Genomic DNA, 14136 nt, shown 5'->3' with positions numbered 1-14136 from the left:
GGGGCCACCCGCGCATGCGCACGCGGCGCTTTCCGGCAGTGTGGCGGAACTGCCTCGCTGTTTCGCGGCGTTTGGCGACGCCGTCCGGGCCGGGGCCGGCGGTAGTGTGGCGCCATGGCGTCGCCCTTCAGCGGGGCCCTGCAGCTGACGGACTTGGACGACTTCATCGCGCCGTCTCAGGTGGGCGGGCCGGGCGGCTGCTTCGCGCAAGGAGTCCTCTTCGCCGCGGTCTCCCCCGCCAGCCCGAGAGAGAGGCTCGGGATCGGGGGGCCTGTTGGGTCGCACAGCCCCGCGGTTTCCGGGTCCCCTTCCCAGGCGGCCACGACAACCAGCTCGGGGCCGGGAGGCCCCGCCGAACTTCCCTGGCCGGCTCCTCGCCCCGCCGCGAGGGCAAGGGGGGGCGTTCCGCTGCGGTCAGCGCTGTGGTCGGCGTAGGTGTCGACCTCCCGGGGGAGGAGATAGAGCGTGTCCCCAAGGGGACAGGCCAGCCGCACGTGAGGGCCGGCCGCCTCCCCTGCTGCCCCGCTTATCGGTTGCCGGCAGCCGCGCGGGACCAGGGCTCGGCAGAGGCGTGTCGGGGGGAGCGCGAGAGGCCGGACGGACCTCCTGCCAAGGCTTTCCGAGGCTGCTCGCTGGGAACGCGACGGCCCGCGAGCTTCCTCTTAGGCAGAGAGGAATTGGAGAGAAAGGAACCATCTTCCAGGAACTGGGCGAGGCAGAGCTTTTCTGCCGACCCTCGGCCTCCAATGAAACACTGGCCCTCCGTGCGGTGCCCCACCCGCCATTTACTGGCGGTGTCCGCGGACAGTTAGGTTGGCCACAGCGCCTGCACCTGCATCAGGTCAGCGACCTCGATGCGCTCGACAGGCAGGGCAGTGTCTGAACGCGCGCGAGTAGGGTAAGCAGCCACAGTGCCAAGACTGCTTCTGCGGCGGGAAGGCCGGAATCAGGGCAGAGTTTTCGTTCCAGTCGGTGTTGGGGCCCCTCCGCCGCTGTGCGCTCAGGCGCTCTTCGGGTCTTTTACGGGTAGGACTGCATCAAGCCCATGAAGGTGGATAGGAGACCTGGAAGCGGCGTGGCCAAGATCCACATCGAAGATGACGGGAGTTACTTCCAAGTCAGTCAGGTAAGTTCCAGCCCAGCTGCTCTGTCCAGTGACAGGTGCAGTCACCATGGCACCTTCCACGTGTCACCAGCCCTTTCTCAGGTGTGCACTGCAGAGGGCTCTTTGCAGAGGTGGCAGTTCCGGCATCCCTCTCTCTCAAGTTCTAATTGTGTAACACTTTTTAGTCCAGACCACTTGTTCTTAGTGAAACCTACTTCCTGTGTAATTGAGCAATGCCAAGACCCTGGTCCCACGGCGTTAAAGTTGACACCCCGACTGTCTGCCATTTGGGTCCTCGAGAACACCCATGCTGTCCCGAGGACTACAGGCACCACTGGGCGCACCGGCCCAGGGGTCCCCCCCAGCAGGCGAGGAGCCACAGGATGGCTCGCGGTGGGGCCAGACAGCAGGAGCCAGCGATTCCGGGGAAGGAGTCCATGTTTACTCAGCCCTGGAGGGTGACCTGGCAGCCCAGCTGGGGTCCCGCCCGAGCCCAGCAAGCATGGGAGGCGGGGTCCTTCATGGGGCCGGGGGCCCTGCTCCAGGGCAGCAGGGGTTGACCTGGAGGGAAGGCCAAAGCACATCAGTCCCTGTTGGCCTCGAGGCTGGCCGGGCCGGGAAAGCACCCTGAGCTCAGACTGCCACTGTAGTGCAATGTGGGCCTCGTGAGTGGGCTGGGAGGGGGTCCCGGCTAGTCAGCCCCCAGTCACAGTTTGGGCCCCTGAAGCTTTCCCGGCCCTGACTCAGACCACTCCCGTGTGTGCAGAGGAAGCGAGGGCTCTGCTGGGCCCGTTTGCGGCTCAGAGCTGCCCAGCCGTCGGCCTGGAGGCCAGTGTGAACGCCCAGTCCTCGACTGTCTGGCTGAGTCTGGCGTCCTAACTGCCCCTTGCCTGCCTCGCCCACTCTTCTCTGTGCAGGTGTTGGGGGACACAGGCTCCCACCACCTCCTCCCTGTCCCTCTGTCCTTTCTTCTTTCATCTTCGCCCTTGCCTTTCTCTTCCTTCTCCTTTCAGAGCCTGGCCTTGAGCATTTTCCTGTCCCCACAGCACTTTCCTGTCCCCATAGGCACAGTCTGGGGACCAGTGACGAGTTGGCTGCTTCTTTGCACATTTAATGTTCATGTCCCTCCCCTAGTGGGCAGCAAGGCTCTTTAATACAATACGCCAGCCACGTTTGTACCCAAGTTAGCATGGTGCCTCTAGGAAAGTTTAGAACATATATATGTATTTCTGTACTAAATATTTACTTTCTAAAAACTTACGGCACATAAAGCCAGCCAACTACCACGCTGCTTGTCAGCGCTGTGAGCCAGAGAATGAAGCTCTCCCATGGGTCACGTCATCCTGAGCGCGCTGTGTCCTCGTGTGGAAGGGCCCTTGGGGTACCGGGTTCTCGTGCTTCCAGGATGGAGGGATGAAGAAGCTGGAGAAGGCCAAGATCTCGCTGGACGACTGCCTGGCGTGCAGTGGCTGTGTCACCTCAGCGGAGACTGTGCTTATCACTCAGCAGAGCCACGAGGAGCTGCGGAAGGTTCTAGGTGCCAATAAGGTGAGCAGTGGGCCGTCTTTACTAGTGTCGTTAAGGCAGCTCATCTGGTGCTACTTGTCCTGTGTCTCCTGGGGACTCCTGGCATTGAAGTGTTAACCCTAAACTTCGAGTTCTGTGTGTTTGCAAAATTGACACGCCCTGATGTGGTCAGCGGAGAAGGCAATGGCAACCCACTTCAGTACTCTTGCCTGGAAAATCCCATGGACGGAGGGGCCTGGTGGGCTGCAGTCCATGGGGTTGCTAGGAGTCGGGTCGGACGACTGAGCGACTTCACTTTCACTTTTCACTTTCATGCGTTGGAGGAGGAAATGGCAACCCACTCCAGTGTTCTTGCCTGGAGAATCCCAGGGACGGGGGAGCCTGGTGGGCTGCCGTCTATGGGGTCGCACAGAGTCGGACACGACTGAAGCGACTTAGCAGCAGCAGCAGATGTGGTCAGGCTGTAAACCCCACAGAGCGAGCCGTGGGTCCCATGCTTTGCAGACGGCAGCACCTGATCAGCAGAAGCTGGTTGTCATCTCGGTCTCGCCCCAGTCCAGAGCGTCACTGGCTGTGAGGTTTCAGCTGAATCCTACGGACACCGCCAGGAAATTAACAGCATTCTTTAAAAAAATAGGTAGGTGCTGCAGCTCGGCGAGCTCCCGCGTGGGCACGGGGCTGAGGTGACACCTGGCTGTTACTGGACTTAAGTGCATCAGAAGCTCTGTTGGAGGTCAACTCAGCTTGAGCTTCTATTGTGATGATTGAGAGCAGGGCCTTTTAATAAAAAAAAACCCTGAATTTTGATGCTGCACATCCCCGAGCCTGGAGTTCACCTATTCTTTACTTCGTTTTTAAATTATTACCACCAAGGCATGGTTCTCAGGCCTGAATTCGGCCCCTGGTCGGCCCCTGCACGCCAGGGGCAGGGCTGGGAGGGCATAGGGGGCCCAGTGCAGGCGGCTGTGCTGGCGTGTGTGGGATGCGGCCTGGCACCTGCAGGCCCGACCTCAGAGGCAGGGCACCGGGCGTCCACCACCGACGCATCCCGTGACACCCGCCCACCCCGGGCGCAGCCGTCCTTCCAGGGGTGAGGTGGGTGCTCCCTCACAGGCGCACACTACGTGTTCGACACCGCCTTCTCAAGGAACTTCAGCCTCCTCGAGAGCCAGCGGGAGTTTGTGCGGCGGTTCCGAGGACAGGCCGACCCCGAGCAGGCCCTGCCCGTGCTGACTTCTGCCTGCCCAGGTGTGCGCCCGCGGCCGGTAGCTGGACGTGGTGAGGAGGGTGGGGGCTCTTCGGCAGGAGCCACCTGAGGGTTACCTGGAGCCACTTCAGTTCCTGAGGGGTGATCATGGGGACACCAGAGACACGTGTTGGCAAGAGCAGAGCAGAGGGCTCTTTGGTGGGACCCTAACCCCTTGCATGAGTCAACCACCCCCGGAAGTCACCTCACTGCCCTGCTCACACCCCGCGTCGGCCTCAGGCTGGATCTGCTACGCGGAGAAGACCCACGGGAGCACCCTCCTCCCCCACATCAGCACGGCACGGTCCCCGCAGCAGGTCATGGGCTCCCTGGTCAAGGACTTCTTCGCCCAGCAGCAGGTAACGGGGACCCAGAGTGAGCCCCCCTGCGGTGCCCCCCATCAGCCCTGCACCGCCGCCTCACTGCCACACCCTGCACACAGCATCTGACCCCCGACAAGGTCTACCACGCGACAGTAATGCCCTGCTACGACAAAAAGCTGGAAGCCTCCAGACCCGACTTCTTCAGCCAGGAGCACCAGACACGCGACGTGGACTGTGTCATCACCACAGGTGCGGGCCCGGGCCAGCCAGCGCTGTGACCGGGAGCCGTGCGTCTGTAATGGTCTCTGTCGCTCTTGAGACTCAGCTGAAGCGTGTCTGTGCTGTGGTCTCCTGCAGGCGAAGTCTTCAAGCTGCTGGAAGAAGAAGGGGTCTCGCTGTCAGAGCTGGAGCCGGCTCCTCTGGACAGTCTGTACGTCATCACCGGCCCTGTTGGAGGAGCTGTAAGCTCACCCAGCACTGGGTGCTCTCCACCCGGGGGGTCTCGCAGGTCTGGGCAGGCGGCAGGAGGGGCCGTGGCCCTCAACGCAGGCACTGGCCTCCTCCCTTTTCTCTGGCCTGGCCTCCCTCGGCCCCTCGTGTGTCTCAGTGTCCAAGATGCTTGAGATCCCGAGGCAGCCTGTGGACAACTGGCTGATGGTCGTCAGAGCTGACCCTGACTTCACACAGGTCTGAGCTCCCCCAGGACAGGTGGTACGACGGAGGGGACAGTCCTTTGCCACACAAGCCTCTGCCCAACACACCCTCAAGGCCTTGGGCTCTGACTCATCTTCCGCTTAGAAAGCAAACACTCTCAAACCTGAGACAGAGGTTGCTGCAAGGCCTCGGTGGGCAGCAGCCCCAACACCACCTGAGGCCTGGCCTCTTCCCCAGGTGCAGCAGTGCCTCTGCCCAGGAGCCCACCAGCCATCAGGGCGGGGGCTCAGGGGGCTACCTGGAGCACGTGTTCCGGCATGCAGCCCAGGAGCTCTTCGGGATCCATGTCACTGAGGTCACCTACAGACCCCTGAGGTCAGTGGGGAGGGCTGGAGCCGGGCCCTGCACTCTGGCTCAGGTGATGGGACGAGCACTCCCGAGCCCTGGGTCTCCTCATGGTAGAGCTCAGTGTCCCTACCCACAGCACTGGGCTGCACGAGGGCGGGACGGAGCTCCTGGCACACACTGTGTCCTGATGTGAGCCCCCACTCCAGGGAGGGTGGGCTGGGGCTCGTCTGACCTTGGGAAGGCGGGGTTCCCATTCTACAGACCAGGAACCTGAGGCTGGGACTGCCTGCCCCACTGGTGGGAAGGAGCTTCTTCCCCTCCCCCCTCACCGCCCCCACCGGGAGTGAGCCTGGTATGCTGTGTGGACAGCCAGGTCTGTGCCCTCAGGAACAAGGACCTCCAGGAGGTGATTCTGGAGAGGGAGGGCCAAGTCCTGCTGCACTTTGCCGCAGCTTACGGCTTCCGAAACATCCAGAACCTGGTGCAGAAGCTCAAGCGCGGGCGCTGCCCGTACCACTACGTGGAGGTCATGGCCTGCCCGGCAGGTAGCTATGGGCAGGGGGCCCCCGGGACCCTGTGCGCCGGCCGGCATTCTCTGTGACCACGCCTGCCCCCCTCTGCCACAGGGTGCCTCAACGGCGGGGGACAGCTCAAGGCCCCCGACATGCCCGGCAAGGAGCTCCTGCAGCAGGTCGAGAGGCTATATGGCCTGGTCAGGACAGAAGCACCGGAGGACGCACCCGGGATCCAGGAGCTGTATGAGCGCTGGCTGCAGGGTGCAGGCTCGGAGCGGGCTGGCCGCCTGCTGCACACCAGCTACCACGCTGTGGAGAAGGCTGGCTCTGGACTCAGTATCAGGTGGTAGAGGCCTCACGGGTCCAGCCAGTCCACTGCCACCAACACCAGGACTCCTGAGAAGGTGGGGGGTCTCCAGCAGGGCAGTTGCCCGAGACCCCGAGGGGCACCCCCAAATGCTGCAGGGACACTGGGACCCTCGGAGCAATGGGACTCAGGATCGCTCTCACCTGGGCTCCCCCTGGGTGTGGGGGGGTGGGGTCTCAGCTCGTCCCGTGGGAGGGCTCCTCACCCTCCATCTCTAGAGTCCCCCCAAACTGCTGTGGGGTGGTGGTGACAGGCTGGACCTGCCCGGCTGGTGAGGTCACAGCAGAGCCTGGGGAACCTACCACACTGGGCAGCCGAGGACACTGGCTGGACACAGGCAGCCAGCCCATGACCCCACCTGGGGTGGGGTGCCCCTCCACCGAGACCAGGTGTCTGATGGAGCTGTGATGCCTGGGGCCGGAGAACCTGCCTCCCAGGGGCTGAGTCCTGTGTCCACAGCTGGACCCCTACTGGCTGGGGCTGGGGCGGGGCACGTCCCTGAGCTCATCTCTAGTAAAAACAGCTTCTTTTCAAGAGTGTCTGTCTGCGTCGAGAAAAAGGCCTTTCAAAGCTTTATTTGAAGTTCAGGAGCCCTGCACACCCCACTGCACTGTGTGCAAACACCCCTGTCTCACTGTGGCCCGGAGTGGGGCCGGGTGTCCAACCCCAGAAGTGCCAGAGCACCCACCCTCCGGGGCCGGGCAGGACTGAGGATGGCCGGGCCCTCCTATGGGTCGAGGGAGGATGGCCGTGTGGCCTGGCCCATGTAGAGCTCACTTCTGCCGGGGTGTGCTCAGGAGCCCCCACTGCAGCGCGAGGAGAGCCCGGGCCTGTGGCTGCAGCGGCTCAGCCGCCCTCTCGAAGCTCGCTCGCTCCCTGCAGAGCACATCTAGGACGTCGGCTGGGGCCACCTTCCCTGTGAACTTGCGCACAGACTCCTCTCTGTGGGGAGAGGGGGCACTGTGGGGTTCAAGGGGACCCATGGGGTGAACCAGACGTGGTGGTAGAGACAGCCCAGGGACCGGCCCCCTGCCACCTGATGTCCAAATAAGTGCAGGGGAGACCCAGAGCACAAGTCAGCCCCGTGCCAGCCTGCTGTGCAGCGAGGCGCCTGGGGAGGACACAGGTCCCCAAGACACACTGGCTCAGGCCCTGCCCCATGCTCCCCAGCCCCCCTCACCCATACGCGAGGGCCCAGCATGCTGGCTGGTACTCACGCCACCCTCAGGAAGGGGTTGTAAAGGAGTTCTTCGCCCAGGGTTGCCGGCACCGTGGGCACATCGTCCTCATCCCTCTGCTGGAACAAGCACAGACCCCAGTCACCGCCTTGTCTGGCAGCCCCAGGCAGCTTGGCTCCGTCACCTGCAGCCTGGGGGTTTGAGCCTAGGCCGTGAAGGTGGGCACTCAAGGGCCAGTCTGCAGGTGGCCCAGAGCCTAGGATAGGTGAATGCCCCAGCCAAGCCAGGCCTGGTCACCCAGACCAGTAGTCATGGCTGACACCCCACCCATACACACACACTCAGTGCTGTCCTGGCCCCAGCCCGCCCCACCCTCCAACCTTGCCACCGAGAGTGGAGGAGCGGCCACACCTTGGCCCACGACAGCTTGGCCTTCACATGGTCGTTGTAAGGCTCCACTTTCTGTGCAAACTCGAGGTTGCCCAGTGTGTGCTCGTGACCACAGAACACCTTCTGGAGAGACGAGGTGCTTGGGTGCACAGCACTGCCATGGGCAGAGATGCTCCCCACCCCCTCGCCGGTCCACTTCTTGCCACAGCTGGCAAGAAGGCAGTCATCCTGAACCCTGGCATAGGCAGGTGCAGTGCGTGCTGCTTATATGGGAAGCCGGGCCCCCACAGCCATGAGAGGGCAAGGGGCAGACTGCTCACTGTCTCAGGGGGCAGGGTGCCCAGGGTCTCCACCAAGCTCTGGTACATCTGCTGAACTGTGCCCTCCAGGCGTGAGCCGCAGCCGGCCACGGACAGTGCATCCCCTGGGGAGTTGGGTGGGTCAGAGAGAGTGGAATGGGGCACGGGGAGGTGGGGCAGGTGGGTACAGGGCAGCCAGTACCCGAGAACACGGCGGGAGGGTCCGGACATTCCTCTTCCCACAGGAAGTAGCTCATGTGGCCCAAGGTGTGGCCGGGCGTCAGGAGGCAGCGCACGTGGATGGCCCCAAACTGTGGCAGAGGAGCAGGTGAGGAGGTTGGGCCCAGGCTCTCTCCCCGTCCCTCCCAGGCGAGCGCTCACCCGCAGCTCCTCGCCATGTGCCAGCCTGCGCGTCAGCGCACAGATGCGCTCGTCCGCACCCAAGACCACCAGACCAGGCAGCAGCCTCGCCAGTTCCGCGTTGCCACGAGCGTGGTCCCTGAGGATGGGTGAGAGTGGAATCACGTGGGCTTGGGGCTGGGTTGGAGTGAACCCGCCTGCCTCAGCCCTGCCCCTACAGCACTCACCAGTGGTGATGGGTTGTCAGCACAGTGGTCAGTGATACCCTCTCCCGGCCCACGATCTCCAGCAGCTGAAAGGGATGGGAGTTAGGGACATGCAGATGGCCCAGGTGGCTGCCTGCATTGGGGCACCAGGCCTGGGTGCACAGTGTCCCAGGCATGGGATGGTGCTAGGGGCAGTGGAGACCCAGCAGACAATTAGTGAGCACCCACTGTGTACAAAACAGGCACCAGGTGAAAAAGTCCAGAGATGGCTCTAACCTCAGAGGAGACCCAAATCAAGAAACCCTAAACTCCAAATAACCAGAGACCAGAAAATAGGGGAGGGTCTGCCCCCAGCAGTGTTGTCCAGAGCCTCTAGAGGGGCCTAAGGTGCCTGGGCCCACAGCAGTGCCCCCGCTGCCTCAAACCTGCCCTCACCCTTTTGGGCACGGCCACGTCCACGGCCACAGCTTCCCGCGTGCGCTCCTCGATGACCAGGTACATGTAGTTGTCCTCAAGCACAGGGATGACTTTGACCTTCATGGCCGCAGAGCTCAGCCGCACCGCACCTCCTGAGCCCCTTCCTCAGCGTGGGGCTGCCCTCTCCAGACCCTAGGCAGGGCTGTGCACGGGAGGGGTCAGTTCCACACACACGCCAGAAAGGAGCCCCGCTGCTGCTCCCGGACTGTCCCGAGGCCCGTCTGGAAGGCCAAGCTCCAGGCTCCAGATGACCTGCAGCTGCGAGGACCAGTCCCTCGCCGAGACGCCTCCCGCCGCAGGCTCCGCCCCCACGCCAGAAGCCCCGCCTATACAACCACGCCCTCTTCCGGTCCCGCCCCCAGTAGGACCGCTGCCCGAGTAGGCCCCGCCTGCTTCCCAGGCCCCGCCCCCCACGCCCTCCCGGCGCAGCGCAACCCCGGCCCCGCCCCTCTCCGGACCCTGCCCCTCTGCGGATCCGGCCCTCAGCGCCGCTCCTCAGGCCCCAGCCCCAGACACCCTCCCGGCCCGGCCACCCACTTCCCGAAGGTCCTCTCACCTCTGTGGGTTGCGCCAGCCGGTCGCGCGGACTCCCTGAAGGACAGCCGGACAGAGGCGGACCTCGGGCGCCAATCCCGGGGCCTGGACGGAGCGCGCCACTCTCGCCGCCGCCGCCAACGGCCCGGGCCCGAGGGGCCCGCCCGCGGGGCCGGCCCGGAGCCTGCGCGCCGCGGGACCCGAGCCCGGCGCAGGGAGCACGCGTGCGCGGAGGGAGCGCGCGCACTCGTCCGGCCATTCGCGCCCGGAGCTCTGGCGCCTACTCCGCGAAGCCCTCCTGGCACCGCGCTGAGCCAGTCTTCCCGAGTCCCCCGGCCCCGGGTTGGGACGTCTTCGGTCGGGCTGGGAGTGTAGGGAGGCTCCCGTTTGTTCGCCTGCTCGTCCCGGCGCTCAGCCTGGGGGCCTAATGAGTGTGGAACACACATGATAAGGCAAAGCGCGCTGCCTGAGGATAACAGTGACAGGGGCGGCCGCTCGGCTCCCTGTGCGCTGTCCCACACCTCCCCAGCCTGGGCCTTCTGCGCACTCCTGATTCCATTCTCGCCCCTGAGACATGCTGGGGTGACCGTCTGAATTTCCCAGATAATGAAAAGGAAGCCGGAAAGGTGTCACCAACCACTGTTCTGCTTGCCCTCGTGGGCGGGGCACCGAGAGTCTCCTGGGAACGACAGAGGCCTTGGCAACACAAGCCACGGTGTCGCAGTAACAGGCCGGTAGTGGAGGCGACACTGGGCTTGGGGCAGCCTGCAGTCCCTTCTGTGTATGGAGCATGGGGCAGCCCCAGTGCCCCCTCCTCGGGCCACTGAGAATGTGAGTCCTCCCAGGACGCTGCTGCTTTTGGGGGTGTCCCCTGTTCCCTCACAGGCCAGGAGGGGTGTATGTACTCAGGAACTGGGCCTGATCCTGGCCACGGGAGAGCCTGCCCCAGCTCTGCCAGGCTGGGTGTGCGAGGGTGGAGGCCACAGCCCGGGCTTGAGACGAACCTTGGGGTTGAGTGGTGGTGCCTCCCTAGGTTCTGCCACGGGCCGAGGCCTGGCTGCCAGGAGTCCCTGGGGGTGCCCCAGCCTGGGCCACCAACCTTGGGACAGAGCTTCCCTCAGACCTAGAGCTGAGTGAGGAGCAGCGGCTGCAGGTGGGTGTGGGGCTTCTGGGTGCTGGCAGGAGGGAGGGCATCCCCAGGGCCTCACAGACTCACCCTGACCAACCCCAGGTCTGCAAGGAGCTGGTCGACCTGCAGATCAAAAACCAGCGCCTGCAGGAGCAGCACGATGCTGAAATCTTTGAGCTGAAGAGTGAGGTGGGCACTGATGTGTGCCCAGGTGTGGCATCCCAAGGGCATGTGGGGGGGTGCAGGTATGCCCCGAGTGACTATGTACACTTGCACAGTGTCTGTACACACTCACACACCCCACCTGTCCTGTGTGTGCCGCGTCCCTGTGGATGCCCAGATGGACAATGACCTGGTCTCACGCAGGTCCTGTGGCTGGAGAGCCGCATGCTGGAGCTGGAGCTGCAGGGAGTGCAGGCGGCCCCAGCAGAGGCTGATCCAAGGCACCACCTGGCCCTGGCACAGGAGCTCGGGCACAAGCCCGGGGGGCAGGGACACTCCTACCGTCACAGACTCCAGGTCACCGGGAGTGCACAGCGGGAGGTGGGGGCAGGGCCTGCCTGGGTGGAAACTAAGCGGGTCCAGGGAGGAACAGTGAGGCCTAAACAGCTGTTCTGTGCAGGCACAGTCCGCAGACTTCCTGACCCCCGAGAACAAGCAACAGGAGCTGGGGGATGGCACAGGTGTGCAGCCACCCAGCCTGAAGGTCTGTCAGGGTTTCTCCCAGCCTGGGGTGGAGGTGGGGCGGAACAGGGGACCTGGGGCTTGGGCTTTCATCCAGCCAGCCATCCTGTGCTCCACAGCTGCCGGCAGAGGCAAAGCGGGTGCAGGAACAGCACGGGGCTCAGCAGAAGGCCCTGGAGACGTGTGTGTGAGTGGCTGCCTCCCTCATCTGGGACTGGAGGGCCCAGCGAGCGAGGGGGCTGTTCTCAAGGGGAAGAGGGGGTTACCCTTCCTGGGCCCGGCTGAGCCTCACACTTTGTCCACAGGGCAGCCCTGGGCCAGCAGCTGCAGGGAGCCTGGGAGGAGGCCAGGACAGCTGGGCAGCGACTGGCTGCACAAGCCGTGGTGAGGCCCAGCCCTACCTGCTTTGCAATCTGGCTCTGCAAAGTCCAGCTGTGGGACACAGACTCAGGGCCTCCTCCACCCCCAGGTGTTGTCTTCCTGCCGGGGCCAGCTCCACCAGGCTGAGGCAGAGAACGCCCAGCTGCAGCTGCAACTCAAGAAGCTGAACGAAGCGTATGCCATCCGACTGCAGCACTGCGCCCAAACCGTGGCCGTGAGCACCGAGGGGTGGCCTCGTACTGGGTGGGAGGCCTCTGGGTCCTGGGGAGCCTGAGCCTGGCCTGACCGCGATCAACCACCTCTGAGACTCCTGACCTTGTTAGAGAGACTTCAGGCCTACCCAGCACACTATCCTCAGACCAGCTCGAGGGAGGGAGTTAAGAGGGAGATTGGATCTGACCAAGCCCCGCCCTTCTCGGTCCTGGCCCCGCCTCCTCCAGGGATACGCAGATGGCGCAGGCCCGAAGCCCACAGCCGCAGCCCTTCGGACATTCCTGGAGACCACTCTGGAGGACATTAGGACAGCTCATCACAGCCGTGAGCAGCAGCTAGCCCGGGCTGCCCGCTTCTACCGCAAGTGCCTGGCAGATCTGAGCCGGAGGCATGAGGAGCTGCTGACCGCCCACAGGTGGGCCCCTCCCTGAGACTGGCACCTGGGGGTGGACGGCCCCTCCCTGAGGCGGGCATCGGGGGGCAGACGGCCCTGTGAGACCCGGTGTGGGGCTTAGTGTGCAGCAAATGCTGGTGAACCCTTTCAGAGCCCAGGGGACCCCCAGGGCTGCCTTTGGTGCGGCTCCCTCGGATGTGGCGCTGCTGCCCCTGAGCACAGTCACCGAATCCAGCCACCAGACGGAGGACCAGGCCAGGCTGGAGAAGGAGCTCCAGAAGCTCAAGGCCCAGGTGACCCCTCCCTGCTGCCCCCTAACCCACCCCAGGACCCCTTCCAGGCTCAGCCAAGCCCAAACCCCCAGGCCTTGGAGCAGCCTGCCCTGTTTAGCAACCCCTGCTCTTGTTCCCACAGAAGGGATCCAGTGAAGTCTCCCAGGGGGGCACAGTAGAGCCACAGTGAGTACCTAGTGTGGGTGCTGGGGGGACCCATTTATTCTGGAAGCTAACTACAGGGGCAGTGTTCTGGTTGCTGCAGCAAACAAAGTGATCTAGCTGTGACTTCCAGTCTCGGCCTGCTTAGGAGACACTATCTCAGAAAACCAAGCGCCTGGAGTGAGGAGGGGTCCTGACAGGAGAGGGGCTAACCTTGAATGGGAGGGTCAGGGAGACGCCCCAAGGAATGGACATCTCGCCTGAGACTCAGGAGCCCCAGCTGTAGACCACTGGGGGTGTGGACAGAAGAGGGCCTGACCCAGGACAAGGCAGGAGCAGCTGCCCGGTTACTTTCACAGCCTTTGTGCTTTCATGTTCCCAACATGAAGCCTCCTTACTGACACTGCAGTCACTGTCCAAGCTGGCCCGGTGGCTCAGCTTTCTGAGTGGCCAGTGGGGCCCCCACCCCCACCCCCTGCCATACACAGCTGGCGCCAAGACTCAGGCAGGGCCATCCCAAACTTGCTCCCAAGAGGAACCTCAAGGACCGCAGGGCCCTGACTTGAGCAGGGTTGTTGATCAGCACTTGGGTCAATGCCAGCTCTCATGCCCACCTCTCTGCCTCCCCTCAAGGGGCCTGGAAGCTGCGTCCTGGGCCCAGATCCGCCAGAATCTACAGGAGTTCGCCCGTGGCACCCAGGTAGTGAGCAGAGCCTGGCCCGAGACCCCTCCTCACAATTAGCCTAGCTCATGGCTTGTGTCCCCCACGCCAGGCAGAGCTGGAGCGGGAGCGGGCACAGCTGCTGGTCCGCGCCACGATGGCAGAGGAGCAGCTTTCTGAGCTACAGGAGTACGTGGACCAGCACCTGGGAAGGTGGGCCTGGGATTCGGGGACCTCGGTTCCAGGCACTGGCAGCAGGGCTTGTCCACAACTAGGCAGGTGACTAACCTGGTTTCTCTGAGCAGGTACAAGCAGGAGATCCTGAGGCTGAGAAAGCTGGTGGGTACAGGGGACCCCTGGAAAGTGGGGGCCATACCTTCAGACAAGCCCCAGCACCCAAGGACCTGCAACCACTAACTGGTCAACAGGCAAACCTGGAGGAGAGCTCTTCATAGTCAGCCAGCATGGCGCTCTCCCCACAGCACCCCCTAGATGACTTCACCCAGCCCTCCAGCCAACAAGAAGCAGGGTGGGGTCTTCCCTTGTGGTCCAGTGGCTAAGTCTCCACACTCCCAATGCAGGGCACCCTGGTTCAATGCCTGATCAAGGAACTAGATCCCACATGCCACAACTAAGAGTTCTCAAAACATCCCACTGCTGCAACTAAGACCCAGCATAACCAAATAAATATTAAAAAAAAAAAAAGAGAGA

General features: G+C 63.5%; 3 protein-coding genes across 9 annotated transcripts; 2 read left to right on the top strand and 1 right to left on the bottom strand.

The window, feature by feature from the left end:
• Positions 1-23: 23 nt before the first annotated feature.
• CIAO3 (cytosolic iron-sulfur assembly component 3) lies at positions 24-6619 on the top strand. Its single transcript, XM_019987995.2, has 11 exons — positions 24-180; positions 1031-1126; positions 2510-2653; positions 3137-3269; positions 3746-3880; positions 4119-4237; positions 4321-4450; positions 4559-4631; positions 5093-5230; positions 5591-5748; positions 5830-6619. Exons 1-11 carry the CDS (start codon positions 115-117, stop codon positions 6066-6068), a joined length of 1431 nt encoding a protein of 476 aa, XP_019843554.2. The 5' UTR covers positions 24-114; the 3' UTR covers positions 6069-6619.
• A 7-nt stretch (positions 6620-6626) lies between these two features.
• Positions 6627-9706, bottom strand: HAGHL (hydroxyacylglutathione hydrolase like). 4 transcript variants are annotated; one of them, XM_070779371.1, is made up of 9 exons: positions 9552-9706; positions 8954-9137; positions 8540-8604; positions 8334-8451; positions 8155-8263; positions 7974-8077; positions 7675-7773; positions 7303-7379; positions 6627-7027 (listed from the first exon to the last, which is right to left on the bottom strand). In XM_070779371.1, the coding sequence occupies exons 2-9, from the start codon at positions 9056-9058 to the stop codon at positions 6859-6861; spliced, it is 846 nt and encodes a 281-aa protein (XP_070635472.1). In that variant the 5' UTR covers positions 9059-9137; positions 9552-9706; the 3' UTR covers positions 6627-6858. The 4 variants fall into 4 exon arrangements, with proteins under 4 accessions (XP_070635472.1, XP_070635471.1, XP_070635470.1 ...); XM_070779370.1 differs by having other exon boundaries at positions 7675-7776; positions 9552-9705; XM_070779369.1 differs by having other exon boundaries at positions 7303-7382; positions 9552-9705.
• A 109-nt stretch (positions 9707-9815) lies between these two features.
• CCDC78 (coiled-coil domain containing 78) lies at positions 9816-14136 on the top strand. Of its 4 annotated transcripts, none has more exons than XM_019988128.2 (14): positions 9816-10360; positions 10563-10682; positions 10761-10847; positions 11025-11201; positions 11281-11364; positions 11462-11529; positions 11648-11726; positions 11812-11937; positions 12164-12351; positions 12482-12623; positions 12745-12788; positions 13398-13464; positions 13542-13638; positions 13731-14136. In XM_019988128.2, the coding sequence occupies exons 1-14, from the start codon at positions 10313-10315 to the stop codon at positions 13748-13750; spliced, it is 1347 nt and encodes a 448-aa protein (XP_019843687.2). In that variant the 5' UTR covers positions 9816-10312; the 3' UTR covers positions 13751-14136. The 4 variants fall into 4 exon arrangements, with proteins under 4 accessions (XP_019843687.2, XP_019843685.2, XP_019843688.2 ...); XM_019988126.2 differs by having other exon boundaries at positions 9824-10360; positions 13538-13638; XM_019988127.2 differs by having other exon boundaries at positions 9849-10360; positions 11025-11177; positions 13538-13638.

Source organism: Bos indicus, chromosome 25, assembly GCF_029378745.1.
Source record: "Bos indicus isolate NIAB-ARS_2022 breed Sahiwal x Tharparkar chromosome 25, NIAB-ARS_B.indTharparkar_mat_pri_1.0, whole genome shotgun sequence".
Lineage (NCBI taxonomy): Eukaryota > Metazoa > Chordata > Mammalia > Artiodactyla > Bovidae > Bos > Bos indicus.
Note: the sequence above shows the minus strand (reverse complement) of the source record. Positions and strands in the feature narration are given on the sequence as shown.